This window comes from Carcharhinus amblyrhynchos, chromosome 19 (genome assembly GCF_965287045.1).
Source record: "Carcharhinus amblyrhynchos chromosome 19, sCarAmb.v2.hapA, whole genome shotgun sequence".
NCBI lineage: Eukaryota > Metazoa > Chordata > Chondrichthyes > Carcharhiniformes > Carcharhinidae > Carcharhinus > Carcharhinus amblyrhynchos.
Window position 1 is genome coordinate 1,000,522 of NC_137342.1, and position 19,512 is coordinate 1,020,033.

At 45.8% G+C, this 19,512-nt stretch overlaps 1 protein-coding gene across 1 annotated transcript in view; it reads right to left on the minus strand.

Moving 5' to 3' along the window:
• Nucleotides 1-17,590, minus strand: part of cbll1 (Cbl proto-oncogene-like 1, E3 ubiquitin protein ligase) — a 51,638-nt gene extending 34,048 nt beyond the window's left edge. The window contains exons 1-4 of the mRNA XM_080207124.1: nucleotides 17,563-17,590; nucleotides 16,691-16,858; nucleotides 7,535-7,635; nucleotides 7,364-7,447 (exon numbers count right to left, since the gene is read on the minus strand). Of these exons, the coding sequence (XP_080063250.1) occupies nucleotides 7,364-7,447; nucleotides 7,535-7,635; nucleotides 16,691-16,858; nucleotides 17,563-17,569 (360 nt within the window). The 5' untranslated portion in view covers nucleotides 17,570-17,590. The remainder of the gene's footprint in view (nucleotides 1-7,363; nucleotides 7,448-7,534; nucleotides 7,636-16,690; nucleotides 16,859-17,562) is intronic.
• Nucleotides 17,591-19,512: the final 1,922 nt, after the last annotated feature.

Consider the following 19,512-nt stretch of genomic DNA (forward strand, 5'->3'; position numbering starts at 1 on the left):
AGCTGATCTTTATCCTGCTGCATCCTTTGATGGTCCTTCCTTTAATCAGATACTATCTCTAATTTCCCTTGCAAGCCAAGTTTGGTTTAAATTCCCTTATTACTCGTGTGTCAAAGAGGAATAAACAACTTCTAGAGTTCACTTATTCTTTCTATACCACCATGGCTAATTCATTACTCATACCACCATTTGATTTATTGTCACATGTATTAACATAGTGAAAAGTATTGTTTCTTACATGTTATGCAGACAAAACATACCATTCATAGAGAAAGAGAGTGCAGAATGTAGTGTTACAGTCATAGCTAGGGTGTAGAGAAAGACCAACTTAATGCAAGATAAGTCCATTCAAAAGTCTGACAGCAGCAGGGAAGAAGCTATTCTTGAGTCAATTGGTACATGACCTCAGACTTTTGCATCTTTTTCCTGAAGGAAGAAGGTGGAAGACAAAACGTCCGGGGTGCGTGGGGTCCTTAATTATGCTGGCTGCTTTGTCGAGGCAGCGGGAAGTATGGACAGAGTCAATGGATGGGATGCTGGTTTGTGTGATGTATTGGGCTACATCCACAACCTTTTGTAGTTCCTTGTAGACTTGAGCAGAGCAGGAGCCATACCACGCTGTGATACAACCAGAAAGAATGCTATGGTGCATCTGTAAAGATTGGTGAGAGTTGCAGCTGACATGCCAAATTTCCTTAGTCTTCCGAGAAAAGAGAGACACTGGTGGACTTTCTTAAGTATAAGGTCAGCATATGGGGGGGGGGGGGGGGGGGTGTGTGTGTGTGTGTGTGTGTGTGTGTGTGTGTGGTGGGAGACCAGGGCTCGTTGTTGGTGCTCTCGACACCTAAAAACTTGACACTCAACCCGTTCTACTTCGTCCACATTGACGTAGACAGGGGCATGTTCTCCTTTACGCTTCCTGAAGTCGATGACAATCTCCTTCATTTTGTTGACATTGAGGAAGAGATTATTGTTGCTGCACCAGTTCACCAGATTCTCTATCTCATTCCTGTACTCTGTCTCGTCATTGTTTGAAATCTGACGCACTACGGTGATGTCGCCAGCAACCTTGAAAATCAAATTGGAGGGAATATGGTCATACAGTCATAGGTGTATAAGGAGTACTGTAGAAGCTGAAAACACAACCTTTTGGGGCACCGGTGTTGAGGATTATCATGAAGGGGATGTTGTTGCCTATCCTTACTGTGAGTTAGGAAGTTCAGGATCCAGTCGCAGAGGGAGGTGCTGAGGCCCAGGCCACAGAGTTTGGAGGTGGATTTTGTGGGAATAATAGTGTTGAAGGCTGAGCTGTAATCAATAAATAGGAGTCTGACATACGTGTCCTTGTTATCTAGGTGTTCCAGGGTTGAAGACCAGGGAAATGGCAGCTGCTGTGGACCTGTTGCGGCAGTAGGCAAACCGTAGTGGATCCAGATAGTCCGGGAAGCTGGAATTGATTCATGCCTTGACTAACTTTTCAAAGCACTTCATAATGATGGATCTCAGAGCCACCAGCCAATAGTTATTAAGGCAAGCTGCTTGGTCTTTCTTAGGTACCAAGATGATGGTCATCTTCTTGAAGCAGATAAGGACCTCAGATTGTCGTCAAGAGAGGTTGAAGATGTTTGTGAATACCTCCGCCAGCTGATCTGCACAGGGTCTGAGTGCACATCCAAGTATCCCATCCGGGCCAATTGCTTTCCATGGGTTGACCTCCAAGAAAGCTGCTCTGACATCTGCAATGGTGACCCCAGTTACAGGTTCATTCAGGGCTTCCAGAGTGGAGGGCATGCTCTCAGTTCCCTTTATTGAACACCCTGAAGGTGCACCTTGACAAACAATTCTACCATACTCATGGTCACTCGTCCCCAAGTGCGCTCTCACAACTAGATTTCCAACGAATTCTTTCTCATTGCATAGTACCCAGTCCAAGATGGCCTTTTCCCTTCTTGGTTCCTCAACACATTGCTCCAGAAAACCATCTTGTATGCACTTCAGAAATTCCTCCTCTATGTACTGAGACTAATTTGACTCTCCCAATCTATATGCAGATCAAAGTCACCCATCATCACCAATGATTCCTTTAACACGTGCAACATTGATTTCCTGTCTAATGCTTTTCCCAACGTTACCACTACAGTTTGGTGGTCCATATATCACACCCTGCTCCCCCCAACAATGTTTTTTGCCCCTTGTTATTGCTTAACTCGGCCTACACAGATGCCACATCATCTATGCTAATATCTTTCCTCAATATTGTATTAACATCTTGAATCAACTACGCAATTCCACCACCTTTTCCTTTCTGTCTGTCCTTCCTAAACATTGAACAGCTCTCTATGTTAGTTCCCATCCTTGCTCATCTTGGAGCTACATCTCCGTGTTGAACATAACAACATAAGAAATAGGAGCAGGAGAGAGGCCACCTAGCCCCTCGAGCCTGCCCTGCCATTCAATAAGATCATGGCTGATCTGATAGTGGTTCAGTTCCATTTACCCGTCTGCTCCCCATAACCCTTAATTCCTTTATTGATCAGAAATCTATCTACCTGTGACAAACATATTTAATGAGGTAGCCTCCACTGCTTCAATGGGCAGAGAATTCCAAAGATTCACTACCCTCAGAGAAGAAGTTCCTCCTCAACTCTGTTCTAAATTGACTCTCCCTTATTTTGAGGCTGTGCCCTCTAGTTCTTCTTTCCTTTCTAAGTGGAAATAATCTCTCTGCCTCTACCCTGTCTTGCCCCTTCATTATCTTACATGTTTCTAAAAGATCTCCCCTCAGCCTTCTAAACTCCAACGAGTACAGGCCCAATCTACTCAATCTCACCTCATAAGCTAATCCCCTCATCTCCGGAATCAACCTGGCGAACCTTCTCTGTACTCCCTCCAAGGCCAATATGTCTTTCGCAAATAAGGAGACCAAAATTGCACACAGTACTCTAGTTGTGGCCTCACCAGTGCCCTGTACAGTTGCAGCAAGACCTCCCTGCTTTTATATTCTATCCCCCTCGCTATAAAGGCCAGCATCCCAATCACCTTCTTGATCACCTGCTGCACCTGCAGACTGGGTTTTTGCAATTCATGCACAAGGACCCCCAAGTCCCTCTGCACCGTAGCATGTTGTAATTTTTCACCATTTAAATAATAGTCCATTTTACTATTATTCCTTCCAAAGGAATAACAGTAAAATGCCAACACTTGCCAACATTATACTTCATCTGCCAGATCCCCGCCCACTCACTTAGCCTATCCAAGTCTCTCTGCAGACTTTCCACGTCCTCCACGCAATTCGCTTTCCCACTCAGCTTTATGTCATCAACAAACTTTCTTACCCTACCCCTCCTCCAGATCGTCTATGTATATGGTAAACAGTTGAGGCCCCAGCACCGATCCCTGCGGCACGCCACTAGTCACCAACTGCCAACTGGAAAAGCACCGTTTATTCCAACTCTCTGCTTCCTGTTAGATAACCAACCCTCAATCCACGCTAACAATTTACCCCCAACTCAGTGTACCTTAATCTTTTGCAGCAACCTTTTGTGAGGCACCTTATCGAACGCCTTCTGGAAATCTAAAAACACCACATCCACCAGTTCCCCTCTGTCAACCGCACTCGTTACATCTTCATAAAAATCCAGTAAATTCGTCATACCTCTTTACATCTATCTGCGCAATTAATTCATCCATTTTGTTTCGTATGCTCCAAGCATTCAGATACAAAACCTTAAGGTGGACATTTCTTTTCCCTCTGTCCTTATCACCAAGTTCCAAATGAACAATAATAGTTTTATTTCTATTTATAGGACACTATAATAGAACATAGAACACTACAGCACAAACAGGCCCTTCAGCCTACAAGTTGCGCCGATCACATCCCTACCTACCAGGCCTATCTATAACCCTCAATCCCATTAAATACCATGTACTCATCCAGAAGTCTCCAATGAGTTCGCCTCCACCACCACCGACGGCAGCCGATTCCACTCACTCACCACCCTCAGTGAAAAACTTACCCCTGACATCTCCTCTGTATCTACTCCCCAGCACCTTAAACCTGTGTCCTCTCGTAGCGACCATTTCAGCCCTGGGAAATAGCTTCTGAGAATCCACCCTATACCTCTCAACATCTTATAAACCTCTATCAGGTCACCTCTCATTCTTCATCTCTCCCGGGAGAGAAGACCAAGCTCCCTCAACCTATCCTCATAAGGCATGCCACCCAATCCAGACAACATCCTTGTAAATCTCCTCTGCACCCTTTCAATAGCTTCCACATCCTTCTTGTAGTGAGGCGACCAAAACCGCGCACAGTACTCCAATTGGGGTCTGACAAGGGTCTTATAAAGTTGCAGCATTATCTCCCGACTCCGAACCTCAATCCCTCGATTAATGAAGGCCAGTACACCATACGCCTTCTTGACCACATCCTCCACCTGCGAGGCTGATTTAAGAGTCCTATGGACCCAGACCCCAAGGTCCTTCTGATCCTCTACACTGCTAAGAGTCCTACCCTTGATACTATATTCCTTCATCTCATTGGACCTGCCAAAATGGACCACTACACATTTATCCGCGTGGAAGTTTATCAGCCATTTCTCCGCCCAGTTGTGCATCCTATCTATGTCTCGCTGCAACTTCTGACATCCCTCCAGAGTATCGTGTCGTCGGCAAACTTACCAACCCATCCCTCCACTTCCTCATCCAGGTCATTTATGAAAATGACAAACAGCGAGGGTCCTAGAATAGATCCCTGGGGCACTCCACTGGTGACTGACCTCCACGCAGAAAAAGACTCATCCTCAATCACTCTCTGCCTTCTGCAGGCAAGCCAGTTCTGGATTGAAAGACAACAGCCCCTTGGATCCCATGCCCTCTCACTTTTTCAAGAAGTTTTGCATGGAGGACGTTATCAAATGCCTTGAAGTCCATATCCACCACTCTTCCTTCATCAATGTGTTTAGTCACATTTTCAAAGAACTCAACTAGGCTCGTAAGGCACGACCTACCCTTGACAAAGCCGTGCTGACTACTTTTGATCATTCTAAACTTCTCTAAATGTTCATAAATCCGTCCCTCATTATCCTCTCCATCAACTTACCAACCACTGAGGTCAGACTCACCGGTCAGTAATTTCCTGGGCTACCCGTTCCCTTTCTTGAAAATAGATATCTTCATTCCACAGCACCAAGATCATTCTGGCTGCAAAAGCCCATGCTAGGCCACAAGGACACCATACTGAGTGATCATGTCACATGACACTTACACACACATGCACCCGCACCCCCCCCCACAAAGGGGCTAACTACTACCGTTAGTAAGACAGAACGTCCTCCCAACAAAACCACATTAAATATTGCTGATCCAACATTCATACTCTTTCCCCTGCATGCTCACGTACTCACAAACTTGCTTCACCTCCCCCCGTACCTGCCACCACTCCCCTGCACCCACCTCCCCTTGCATTCTCCTCCCCCACCCTGCCCCCCACACCGCTGCACCTGCACTCACCTTCCCCCTCACCCCCAGCACATGCACGAATCCCACACTCAGCTTCCCCTATGTATGCAGGTACACTCATACGTGCCTCCCCACTTGCACAGCCTCACGTTTGTTACATCTCTGCATGCATACCCACACCCTCGTGTGTGCACCCACTCACCACGTGTGCACTCGTATCCATCCCCCATATGCACATCCATCTCCTCACATGCACACAGGCACCTTCCCCACCCCCCCACATGTGCACCCAGACCTGCATGCACACAGGTACCTTCCCCCCACATGCGCAAACCCAGTCATGCTGCTGCCATCAATAGCCAATACAATAACAAATATGCCTCTGATTGCACAAGCTGGAAGAACTGCTTTCTTTAAATTTAAAATAGGCAGCCACACAGAACTGCAGGGCTCCTTGGAAGTCAGTCTGAGAAACACCAATATAAACTGTAAGTAGTTGAGACACCAGCACTGGTCCTTGTAGCAGCATAGTGGCACAGTAGTTAGCACTACTGCCTCATAGCACCAGGGACCCATGTTTGATTCCCGACTTTGGTCACTGTCTGCATGGAGTTTGCACATCCTCCCCGTGTCTGCGTGGGTTTCCTCCTGCTGCTCCAGTTTCCTCCCATAGTCCAGACGTGTACGGGTTAAGTGGATTGGCCATGCCCCTTAGTGTCAGGGGGACTAGCTAGGCTAAATGCATGGGGTTACAAAGGTAGGGTCTAGGTGAAATTATGGTTGGTGAAGATTCGATGGGCTGAGTGACCTCCTTCTGCATTGTGGGATTCTATAAAACTACTCATTATGTCCTGCCAACCTATCCATGCCAGTATGTTACCTTCCTACACTGTGAGCTCATATTTTGTACGGACTTGAAGGATCACAGCATTTTTGATTTTATACGATATTTCTAAGTACTGCAGTATTTTGGCTTTTGCTTTTCATTTTAATGTTAAAGACTGTTTCCTCTTGCAGGATTTTCTACTTTTGGCATGGCTATGGATTGTGTCAGACAGCATCTGGAACTGTGTCTTCAGCTGAAAGCGGTGCCTCAAGGTTCAGTGTCCATTTGATTAAATTCTCTGACCTGATATTTGACATGTATCAATGGCTCTTTTGCCACATGTGGCATGCATATTCAACAACACATCCACATTGATTTTAGGAAAGCATTTGACAAAGGACCACACGAACGAGTGCCTAAAAAAAACTGGTGGAATAGGAGGCTCAGTGTTAGCTTGGATAAAAGAAACTGGCTTAAGGACAGGAACCAGCAAGTCTTGGTAAATGGTTATTTTTCAGATTATATGATGGTATTTGGTATTCCCTATGGTTCAGTACTACGACCACTGTTTTTATGATATACTTACTTGATTTGGATGTTAGAATACAGAGTAAAATTTCACTATTTGTAATGCCACAGCTGGAAGTGTGTGGTGAGAATGTTATCACTCGACTGCAGCAGGACACTGATAGGCTAGGAGAATGGGCAGACAAGTGGCAGATGAAATTTAACACAGATGAAATAATGTATTTTGACAGAAACAATAGTGGGAAGGAGAGGTGAACATAGACTTAATGGCACAAATGTTAAAAAGCGTACACAGTCAGCTCAAGTTAATAACCTAGATCGTATGGGTAAGTCGGTGTAAGCGTCGTAAGTGCTTAAAAACTAGTTATCTGCATAGAAAATGATGGCTCAGCAAGATTTCCAAGAGGAAAACTAAATTAGAGTTCACACTTCTCAACAAAATAACAATTTCTGCTCATGGTTTAAATATTTAAATGGCGAAAGGAGGAATAAGAAAACAGACAAAGTTACATGTCCCACATTGGAAAAATTGTCCAAAGTATCACTCACCATGCGTCCATATATCTTGATTGGTAATCCACATTTATCACAGAAATGAACGGGTGTGTCATCCTTCTCACCCAATAAATTGATCTGAAAAACAGGTTTGAACAGCATGATTTGTAAAATTACTTCAATACCCAAGTACAAGTTTCTTCATTTCTATGTTTAAAAACTTACCTTAAAATCCCAGAAAAACTGCAGGGGAAATCGGCGCTGACTTCCAAACACCTCTCCACCTTTGCATTCATAGCTCTCATCTTCACGATAGTCAAATCCTTCTACAACGTGAGAAAAAATGAGAAGAACACGTTTTCAATTTATTAAGAAAAAGCACATTTTGGAATTGCCAAAATGTAGACTATTCCATTAGGAATGAAAGGAAAGCAAGCCTGTGCACCCATTCTGGCTGCTCTTCAACCTCAATGCTGTGGGGAGGTGGTGGGCAGGGCTCAGAAACAATCCACAGGAGGTAGGAGAGGGAGTCTGTCCAGCACTCAGCATCACACAGCCACTCATCAGTTGCACAGTACCACATCGCCCAATGAGACGTGAACGTAGGAAAAGGGGATTACACATTTGTATTTAAAAAGAAACCCATCAAATCTAAGATTAAATCAAATCTTAGACTGTGACCTCTGGTTCTGGACACCGCCCCTCATCAGGAGGATTCTTTCTGCATCTACCCTGTCAAGCCAAAGAGGTATAGAGCACAGAAAAGACCCTTCAGCCCATCACAGCTACACGTGTCAAAGACAAGCCACCTAACTATTCTAATTCCATTTTCCAGCACTTGGCCCATAGTTTTATATGCCTTGGCATCGAATGTGAATATCTAAATACTTCTTAAATGTTATGAGGGTCTCTGCCTCCACTCCCCTTTAGGCAGTGAGTTCCAGACTCTCTCAATGCATTAGGTGAAAAAGCTTTTCTTCACATCCCCTCTAATTCTCTTGCCTCTTACCATAAATCTATGGTCCTAGTCATTAATCCCTCCATCAAGGTGAAAGGTTTATTCCTGTCCACTCTATCTATGCCCTTCATATTTTATACACCTCAATCGTGTCCCCAATCTGTCTCCTTCGCTCTGAGGAAAAGAAAATCCAATCTGTTCAATCTCTATTCTTAACTAAAACTCTCTGGTTTCGTCCCATACTTTAGGATGTGCAGGTTAGGCTGATTGGCCAGGCTAAACTGCCCCTTAGTGTCAGGGGACTAGTAGTAAATATGTGGTGTTACAGGGATAGGGTCATGGTGTGGTGTTGTCAGTACAGGATTGATGCCTTCTGCATTGCAGGGATTACAAAGAACAAAGAAAAAAACAAAGTAAATTACAGCACAGGAACAGGTCCTTGGCCCTCCAAGCCTGCACCGAACACGCTGCCTGACTTGACTAAAACCCCCTATCCTTCCAGGAACCATATCCCTCTATTCCCATCCTACTCATGTACTTGTCAAGATGTCCCTTAAAAGTCACTAAAGTATTTGCTTCCACTACCTCCCCCGGTAACAAGTTCCAGGCACCCACTACTGCCTGTGTAAAAAATTTGCCTCATACATCTCCTTTAAATCTTGCCCCTCGCACCTTAAACCTACACCCCCCTAGTAACTGATCCTTGCACCTTGGGAAAAAGCTTCTGATTATCCATTCTGCGCATGCCTCTCATAATCTTGTATTCTTCTGTCAGGTCTCCCCTCAATCTCTGTCGCTCCAGTGAGAACAAACTAAGTTTGTCCAACCTCTCTTCATAACTAATGCCCTCCATACCAGGCAACATCCTGGTAAATCTTTTCTGTACCCTCTCCAAAGAACATAAGAAACAGGAGCAGGAGTAGGCCATCTAGCCCTTCGAGCCTGCCCTGCCATTCAATAAGATCATGGCTGATCTGAAGTGGCTCAGTTCCACTTTCCCGCTTTCTCCCCATAACCCTTAATCCCCTTGCCTACCAAAAACCTATCTACCCGCGTCTTAAATATATTTAGCGAGGTAGCCTCCATCACTTCAACGGGCAGAGAATTCCAGAGATTCACCACCCTTTGAGTGAAGAAGTTCCTCCTCAACTCCGTTCTAAACTGCACACCCCTTATCTTGAGGCTGTGCCCTCTAGTCCTGCTGTCCTTTCTGAGCAGGAAGAACCTCTCCACCTCTACCCTATCCATCCCTTTCATCATCTTATACGTCTCAATAAGATCTCCCCTCATCCTTCTAAACTCTAACGAGTACAAGCCTAGTTTATTCAGCCTCTCCTCACAGTTCAACCCCCTCAACTCCAGAATCAGCCTAGTAAACCTCCTCTGCACTCCCTCCAAGGCCATAATATCCTTGCGTAAGTGCGGCGACCAAAACTACACATAGTACTCCAGCTGCGGCCTCACCAGTGCCCTATACAGCTGCAGCAAGACCTCCCTACTTCTATATTCAATCCCCCTCGCTATGAAGGCCAGCATCCCATTCGTCTTCCTGACCACCTGCAGGCTGGGTTTTTGCGACTCATGCACAAGGACCCCGAGGTCCCTCTGCACCGTCGCATGCTGCAGTTTTTCGCCACGTAAGTAATAGTCCTTCCTACCATTATTGCTACCAAAGTGGACAACCTCACATTTGCCAACATTAAATTCCATTTGCCAGTTCCTGGCCCATTCTCCCAGCCTATCTAGATCCTTCTGCAGACTCTCCACACCCTCCGCACAATTTGCCTTTCCACCAATTTTGTACCTGTACACCCAAATCCCTTTGCCTATCAATACTCTTCAGGGTTCTGCCATTTACTCTATATTTCCTATTTGTATGAGACCTTCCAAAATGCATTACCTCACATTTGTCCAGATTAAACTCCATCTGCCATCTCTCCACCCTAGTCTCCAACTGATTTATACCCTGCTGCATCCTCTGACGGTCCTCATCGTTATCTGCAAATCCACCAACCTCTGTGTCGTCCGCAAACTTACTAATCAATCCAGTTACATTTTCCTCCTAATCATTTATATATATTACAAACAGCAAAGGTCCCAACACTGATCCCTGAGGAACACCACTTGTCACAGCCTCCATTCAGAAATGCACCCTTCCAACGCTACGCTCTGTCTCCTTTGACTGAGCCAGTTTTGTATCCACCTTGCCAGCTCATCTCTGATCCTTCACCTTCTGCACCAGTCTGCCATGAGGGACCTTGTCAAAGGCCTTACTGAAATCCATGTAGACAACATCCACCGCCCTACCCTCATCAATCATCTCTGCCATTTCCTCAAAAAACCCGATCAAGAAAACCATGTTGCCTCTCACTAATATGCTCATTTATTTCCAAGTGGGAATAAATCCTGTCTCGAAGAATCCTCTCCAATAATTTCCCTACCACTGATGTAAGGCTCACCGGCCTGTAATTATCTGGATTATTCTTGCTACCCTTCTATGGATAACATCCTGGTAAATCTCCTCTGCACCATTTGCAGTGCGATCACCTACATCCTATAGTGTGGATTCCAGAACTGCACACAATACTCAACTACGGCCTTACCAACTTTTTCTATTGTTCCAGCAGAACCCCTCTGCTCTTAAACTTGAAGCCTCAGCTAATAAAAGCAAGCACACCGTATGCCTTCTTAACCACATTATGCTTCTATTCTGCTATCCGGAGGTAGCAGTGCATATGCACATCGAAGTCCCTTTGGTCCTCAGTGCTCCCCAGGGTCCTGCTGTTCATGTTTTCCCTTGCCTTGTTTGTCCTGCCAAAGTGCATCACCTCACAATTATCTGGATTAAATTCTATTTGCCATTATCTGTGTTGGTTTCTTCTGGGTGCTCCAGTTTCTTCCCAAACTCCAAAGTTGTATCGATTAGATGGATTAGCCGTGATATACATGTGGGATTGTGGGGACAGGGTGGGAGAAGAGGGCTGAGTAAAATACTGTCAGAGAGTAAAGACTCAATGGGCCGAATGGCCTCCTTCTGCACAGCAGGGATTCTATAATCAGCAAACGTACTGATCAACTTTCCAACATTCAAGTTTAAATCACGTCCATAAATCACTAAACAGCAAAGGCCCTAACACCAATCCCCGTGGGAACAATCTTCAGAAAAATGCCCCTCGAAATCACACACTGCTTCCTGCTACACAGCCACTTACCATACAGCAGGATATAAATAGGTTGGAGACTTGGGCAGAGAAATGGCAGATGGAATTTAATCCAGACAAATTTGAGATGATGCATTTTGGAAGTTCTAATGCAGAAGGGACGTATACAGTAAATGGCAAAACCCATTAACATACAGAATCATCTAGGCGTACAGGTTCACAGATCCCTGAAAGTGGATAGATTTGGCAAGAAGGCATATGGCGTACCTGCCTTCTTCAATCAGAGCAGAGAGTATAAAAATTGGCTAATCATGTTGCACTGTGTAATAATTTAGTTCGGCCACGTTTGGAATATCGCATACAGCTCTGGTCGCCACACCCTCAGGAGGATGTGGGAGACTTTGGAGAGGGTACAGAAAAAGTTTATAAGGATGTTGCAAAGTTTGGCGGGTATTAGCAATGAAGAGAGATTGGACAAACTTAATTTGGTTTCACTTAAATTCCAGAGGCTGAGGGATGACCTGAAAGAAATTTACAAAATTATGGGGGGCACAGATAGAATAGATACTTGGAGTCTTTTTCCCCAAGGTAGAAATTTCAATTACTAGGGCACATAAGGTAAAAGTGGGAAAGTTTAAGAGACATGAGGGGCATTTTAAAAAAAAGAGGGTGGTAAGTGCCTGGAACGCACTACCAGAACAGGTGATAGAAAAAGATACAATAGCAATGTTTAAGAGGCATCTTGATGGATACATGAATAGGTTGGGAACAAAGGGATACTGCGGAGGCAAAAACTCTTTAGTTTAGAAAGGTGTCATGTGTCGGCGCAGGCTTGGTGGGCCAAAGGGCCTCTCCTGTGCTGTTCTGTTCTTTACTCTATTAGAGATAACAAGAAAGAGTGTGAGAATAAAGGGATCAAATTTAAGGTTGATGTAAAACTTTATGATTCAGTTTGTATTTTACCCAAATTTGCTGACTGTAAATAGAAACGCAAATAGTGAGGAGGTGACAAAAATGTTCGAAAGAGTTGGAGATAGGTTTGTAAGCTAGAAAAATTTGGCAAATAGAGTGTAATATAGGAAAATGTGAGGTTGTCCACCTTGGTAGAAAGAATAGGAAAGTAGAGTATAATGTAAATCGAAAGACTGCAGAATACTGTGGTAGTGAAACCTGGGCATCCTAGTAATTAGAGGTTTACGGCATGGAAAGAGGCCCTTTGGCCCAACTTTTCCATGCCACCTTTTTTTTAAAACCTCGAGGGAAATTGCCCGCATTTGGCCAATTTCCTTCAAAACCCATTTAACTGTCTAAATGCTTTTTAACAGACAAGATTGTACCCGCCTCTACTACTACCTCTGGCAGCTTGTTCCATACACTCACCACCATGTGTGTGAAAAAATTGCCCCTCTGGACATTTTTGTATCTCTCCCCTCTCACCTTAAACCTATGCCCTCTAGTTTTAGACTCCCGTACCTTTGGGAAAAGATATTGACTATCTAGCTGATCTATTCCCTTCATTATTTTAGAAATCTCTATAAGATCACCCCTCAGCCTTCTACGCTCTAGAGAAAAAAGTCGCAGTCTATCCAGCCCCTCCTTACAGCTCAAACCATCAAGTCCCGGTAGCATCCTAGCAAATCTTTTAGAACATAGAACACTACAGCACAAACAGGCCCTTCGGCCCACAAGTTGTGCCAATCCTGTCCATACATACCAGGCCATAGAACTATCTATAACTCCCAATCCCATTAAATCCCACTCTTTCTAGTTTAATAATATCCTTTCCGTAATAGGGTGACAAAAACTGTACACAATATTCCGTGTGGCCTTACCAATGTCTTGTACAATTTCAACATTGTATTGAACATTCTGACCAATGAAACCAGGCATGCTGAATGCCTTCTTCACCATTCTGTTCACCTGTGACACCACTTTCAAGGAGCTATGAACCTTCGTTCTATAACATAGAACATAGAACATTACAGCGCAGAACAGGCCCTTCGGCCCACGATGTTGCGCCGACCAGTTAAAAAAAAACAATGACCCACTAACCTAAACCAATCCCTTTTCGTCCATAAACCTGTCCACAGACCTCTTAAACGCCCCCAAACTAGGCGCATTTACAACTGCAGCAGGCAGGGCATTCCAATCCCTCACCACCCTCTGGGTAAAGAACCTACCCCTGACATCTGTCCTATAACTACCCCCCCTTAGTTTAAAGCCATGCCCCCTCGTGCTAGGTTTTTCCATCAGAGGAAAAAGGCTATCACTATCCACCCTATCTAAACCTCTAATCATCTTATATGTTTCAATAAGATCCCCTCTTAGCCGCCTTCTTTCTAGCGAAAACAATCCCAAATCCCTCAGCCTCTCCTCATAGGATCTCCCCTCCATACCAGGCAACATCCTGGTAAACCTCCTCTGCACCCTCTCCAAAGCCTCCACATCCTTCCTGTAATGTGGGGACCAGAATTGCACACAATACTCCAAGTGCGGCCGCACCAGAGTTGTGTACAGTTGCAACATAACGCTACGACTCCTAAATTCAATCCCCCTACCAATAAACGCCAAGACACTGTATGCCTTCTTAACAACCTTATCTACTTGATTCCCAACTTTCAGGGATCTATGTACACATACACCTAGATCCCTCTGCTCCACCACACTATTCAAAGTCTTCCCGTTAGCCCTATACTCAACACATCTGTTATTCCTACCAAAGTGAATTACCTCACATTTCTCTGCATTAAACTCCATCCGCCACCTCTCGGCCCAGCTCTGCAACCTGTCTAAGTCTTCCTGCAAACTATGACACCCTTCCTCACTATCTACCACACCTCCAACTTTGGTGTCATCAGCAAATTTACTGATCCACCCAACTATACCCTCATCCAGATCATTAATAAAAATCACAAACAGCAGTGGCCCCAACACAGATCCCTGAGGCACACCACTTGTAACCGAACTCCATGATGAATATTTACCGTCAACCACTACCCTCTGTCTCCTATCCGCTAGCCAATTCCTAATCCAGTTCCCTAGATCACCCCCAATCCCATACATCTGCATTTTGTGCAGAAGCCTACCATGGTGAACACCTTATCAAACGCCTTACTAAAATCCATATACACCACGTCCACTGCCTTACCTCCATCCACCTCTTTGGTCACTTTCTCAAAAAACTCAATAAGGTTAGTAAGGCACGACCTACCCTCCACAAAACCATGCTGACTATCTCCAATCAACTTATTACTCTCCAAATAACTATAAATCCTATCCCTAATAATTTTTTCCAAAACCTTGCCCACAACAGAAGTGAGACTCACCGGTCTATAATTCCCGGGGAAGTCTCTGTTCCCCTTCTTAAACAATGGGACAACATTCGCTAACCTCCAATCATCTGGTACTATACCAGAGGCCAATGACGACCTGAAGATCAGAGCCAGAGGCTCTGCAATCACTTCTCTTGCCTCCCAGAGAATCCTGGGGTAAATCCCATCCGGACCAGGGGACTTATCTATTTTCAGACCCTCCAGAATATCCAGCACATCCTCCTTATCAACTGTAACACTGTCAATTATACTCCCCTGCAACCCAGTGTCCTCCTCAGCTATATCCATGTCCCCTTGCGTGAACACCGAAGAGAAATATTGGTTCAATGCTTCACCAATCTCTTCCGGTTCCACACATAACTTCCCTCTGCCGTCTATAACTGGCCCTAACCTTGCCCTAACCAACCTTCTGTTCTTGACATACCTATAGAACGCCTTAGGATTCTCCTTAACCCTATCAGCCAAAGTCTTCTCATGTCCTCTTTTAGCCCTTCTTAGCTCGCTCTTCAACTCCCTCCTAGCCAATCTAAAGCTCTCTAGTGCACTATCCGAGTGCTCACGTCTCATCCGAACATAAGCCTCCTTTTTCTTTTTAACCAACAAATCAACTTTTTTGGTGCACCACGGTTCCCTAGCCTTACCAATTCCACCTTGCCTGACAGGGACATACCTAAGAACTCTCCATTCACCTGACGAAGAGACTGTCCCCTCGAAAGCTAGTGAGAATATTATCAAATAAATAGGTTGGACTAAAACCTGGTGTTGTCAGACTTTTTACTGTGTTTACGCCAGTCCAACGCCGGCATACCCACATCAGGGACATACCTATCACAGACTTGCAGTAGCTGCTCCTTGAAAAAACTCCACATTTCGGACGTTCCCAATCCCTGTAATCTCCTAGTCCAACCTATGTTTCCTAACTCTCCCCAATGCCCTACCATTGAACCAGGGCAGGACTTACTCAGTCAATCTACCAAAGTGCATCACCTCCCATTTATCTAAATTAAACTCCACCTGCCATTCGTCAGCCCACTGGCCCCAATTGATTAAGATCCCGTTGCAATCTGAGATAACTTTCTTCACTTTCCACTATGTCACCAATCTTGGTGTGCATCTGCAAACTTACTAACCATGCCTCCTATATCCTCATCCAAATCATTAATATAAATGACAAATGACAGTGGACCCAGCACTGATCCCTGAGGCATACGATGGTCACAAGTCTCTACAACTACCCTCTGGCTTCTGTCAAGAACAGTCAAAAGTCTGACAACACCAGGTTTTAGTCCAACCGATTCATTTGATAGTAAACTCACAAGCTTTCGAGGGGACTCACTCTTCGTCAGGTGACGAAAGCTGTGAGTTTACTATCAAATAAATCGGTGGGACTAAAACCTGGTGTTGTCAGACTTTCGACTGTGTTTACCCCAGTCCAACGCCGGCACATCCACATTCTGTCAAGAGGCCAATTTTGTATCCAGTTAGATACCCCACCCTGGATCCCGTGAGATTTAACCTTATGCAACAACCTACCATGCAGTACCTTGTCAAAGGCCTTGCTAAAGTCCAAGTAGACAATATCAACTGCACTGCATTCATCTACTTTCTTGGTTACCCCTTCAAAGAACTCAATCAAATTTCTGAGACATGATTTTCCACTCACAAATTATTCACAAAATTAGCAAGACACATAGTTAGGGCCTGGAGTGCACTTCCTGATGGATAGAAGAGGTAACTTCAATGGCACCTTTCAAAAGGTAAAATATCTGCAGACTCCTTTTTTCCATCCCATAACCATTCTACAATTTTCCCCAATTCTGTAATTCTCGACTTGCTCAAGAGCAGCCTAGTGAGCTGTGAGAAATATCATCAAGCTGCATCAACACCCAGTTTTTATTATTATTATGCAATAAAGCTATCATTTTGTCACCTTCATCTGCAGCAAGTGACTTTGAAGAATTTCTGCTCATGTTTCTCTGACCACGAGATGAGATTCTATTTCGGTTAGACTGTTTGGAAATTAACTTGATGGGGATTCGCCTTCGAACATCAACTCCACTCAGACAAACAGAGCTGTCGGTACCTTGAAGGTCTTTATCTGCGAAAATAAAACAGTTGGCTGAAATGACTGCATTCTTGTTTTTATTCAACATTTCTCAGCATTACAAGGACCTGTGTGGGGGGGAGAAGCGGGGGGGGGAGCGTTGGGGGGGAGAAGCGGGGGGGGGAGCGTTGGGGGGGGAGCGTTGGGGGGGGGGGGGGCGTTGTGGGGGGGGGGGGAGAAGCGTGGGGGGGGGAGCGTGGGGGGGGAGGGGAGCGTGGGGGGGGAGGGGGGAGGGGAGCGTGGGGGGGGAGGGGGGAGCGGGGGGGGATCCCTCAAGGCCTTCAGTGGCGGGGGAGAGAGGGGCGGGGGGCAATGGGGGGGGGTGTAGTGTGGCGGGGCGGGGGGAGTCGGGGGATTGGGGCGGGGGGAGTCGGGGGATTGGGGGGGGGAGAGTCGGGGGGAATGGGGGGGGGGGGTAGTGTGGCGGGGGGGGGGGTGTGGTGTGGCCGGGGCGGCGGGGGGGAGTCGGCGCTGTCCGAGGTCCGGCTCCGCTGGGCTCGGGCCCGGTTGGCTCCCTCGAGGCCTCGGGCCTGATTCCGCCCCGGGCCCGCGCTCTGCACCGGACCCGCGGTGGGGAGGTGGGGGGGGGTATAGACTGTCTCCCGCTCAGCCAGGCAGCCCGGAGCCCCGCGGAGCCCGAAATAAAACTAAAAAATAAACAAAATCCGGGAGGAACTCGTCCCGAAAAAAGCCCTAACCGTCCATAGTGAGAGAGCATTCTGGGAGGTGGGCGGAGCCCGGTTACCCCGGCAACCAGGCAGGGTCAGCGGCGGGGCCTGAGTGTGGGCCCGGCTCTGACAGCGGCCTTTCACCCAGCCCAACACCGACATCTCCACATGCCGACAACCAGACAGGCACAGAGAAACATCAGGAGGGTGAAAAGGGAACAAGAGATTGTTTTGGCAGAAAAGGCAAAGAAAAATCCAAAAAGCTTCTACGAATATGAGGAGATCTAATAGAGGTGTATAAGATTATGAAGGGTATAGATAGAGTGAACAGTGGGAAGCTTTTTCCCCGGTTGGATACAAAAATCACGAGGGGCCACGGGTTTAGGGTGAGAGGGGAGAGGTATAATTCAGATGTTAGAGGGAGGTTTTTCACACACAGGGTTGTGGGGGCCTGGAATGCACTGCCAAGTAGGGTGGCGGAGACAGGCACGCTAGAGTTGTTTAAGACTTACCTAGATAGACACATGAGCAGACTAGAGATGGAGGGGTACAAAAGATTGTTCTAAATAAGGATCAAGAGCCTTAGGACATTACTGGGAATCAATAGATTCCTATGGGCCGTCCAACATATTGTATGGCTCACCTGTCTCTTACATTTGAGCTTCTGGGGATCTTCCGTGAATGTCTGTATAAGCTGTATATGTTTATTGATGTCTTTTTTTTTACATCCACAGGTGATTCAGTCCACCTTGTTGGCCGACAAGGGGCATACACGTGGTGGGTCGTGCAAGGGCTGCTCTTGGATGTTGCTTCGAGAGTTGCCTAGTGCTTCACGTCGTTAGTGTACGCTTAAACTGGACCAACCGACGGGCAACACGACAGCTCAGTGACTATCACTGTTTGCTGCGCAGATACGCGGACCCGGGTCAGATCTCCGACTTGGGTCGGTGTCTGTGGAAGTTTGCACATTCTCCCCGTGCTTGCGTGGGTTTTCTCCGGGTGCTCCAGTTTCCTCCCACACCCCAAAAACGTGCTTTTAGGCTGATTGGTGTAACAAATTGTCCCTAAATTAGACCTCCCTCAATCTGGCACACATATGATTCTCTAAATTTACACCCCTTTATTGTGGGGTCCAGGAAGCATAGACAAAAGTCATAGGTAGAAGAAGGATTGGAATGAGGCACTCACTGAGTGTTAAGATGGGCGGCGCAGGCTTATAGGGCCGAAGGGCCTGTTTCTGTGTTGTGTTGTTCTTTGAATACATAAAAGCCAAAACAGTAACTCAGGGGAGAGTAGGGCTTCTTAAGGATGAACAAGGTAATCTGTGTGCAGATCCACAAGAAATGGGTGAGATCCTAAATGAATATTTCTCATCAGTATTTACTGTCGAGAAAAACATGGATGTTAGGTAACTTGGGGAAATAACTAGTGATGTCTTGAGGAGTGTACATATAAGGTGGTATTGAGGGTGGAGGAGGAAAAACACATTGTTGAGATGGCGGCGTGGGCTCGTTGGGCCGAAGGGCCTGTTTCCTGTGCTGTGTTGTGTTGTTCTTAACAGAGAAAGAGGAGCTGGAAGTCTTAAAGCGCATCAAGGTAGATAAATCCCTGGGGCCTGATGAAGTGTATCCCAAAACATTGTGGGAGAAAATTGCAAGTCCCCTAGCAGAGCTATTTGAGTCATCGATAGTCACGGGTGAGGTGCCTGAAGATTGGAGGGTGGCAAATGTTGTGCCCTTGTTTAAAAAGGGCTGCAGGGAAAAGCTTGGGAACTACAGACCAGTGAGCCTCACATCTGTGGTGGGTAAGTTGTTGGAAGGTATTTTAAGAGACAGGATCTACAGGTGTTTAGAGACACAAGGACTGATTAGGGACTGTCAGCATGACTTTCTGAGTGGAAAATCATGTGTCTCAAATTTGATTGAGTTTTTCTGAAGGGGAAATCAAGAAGGTAGATGAGGACAGTGCAGTTGATGTTGT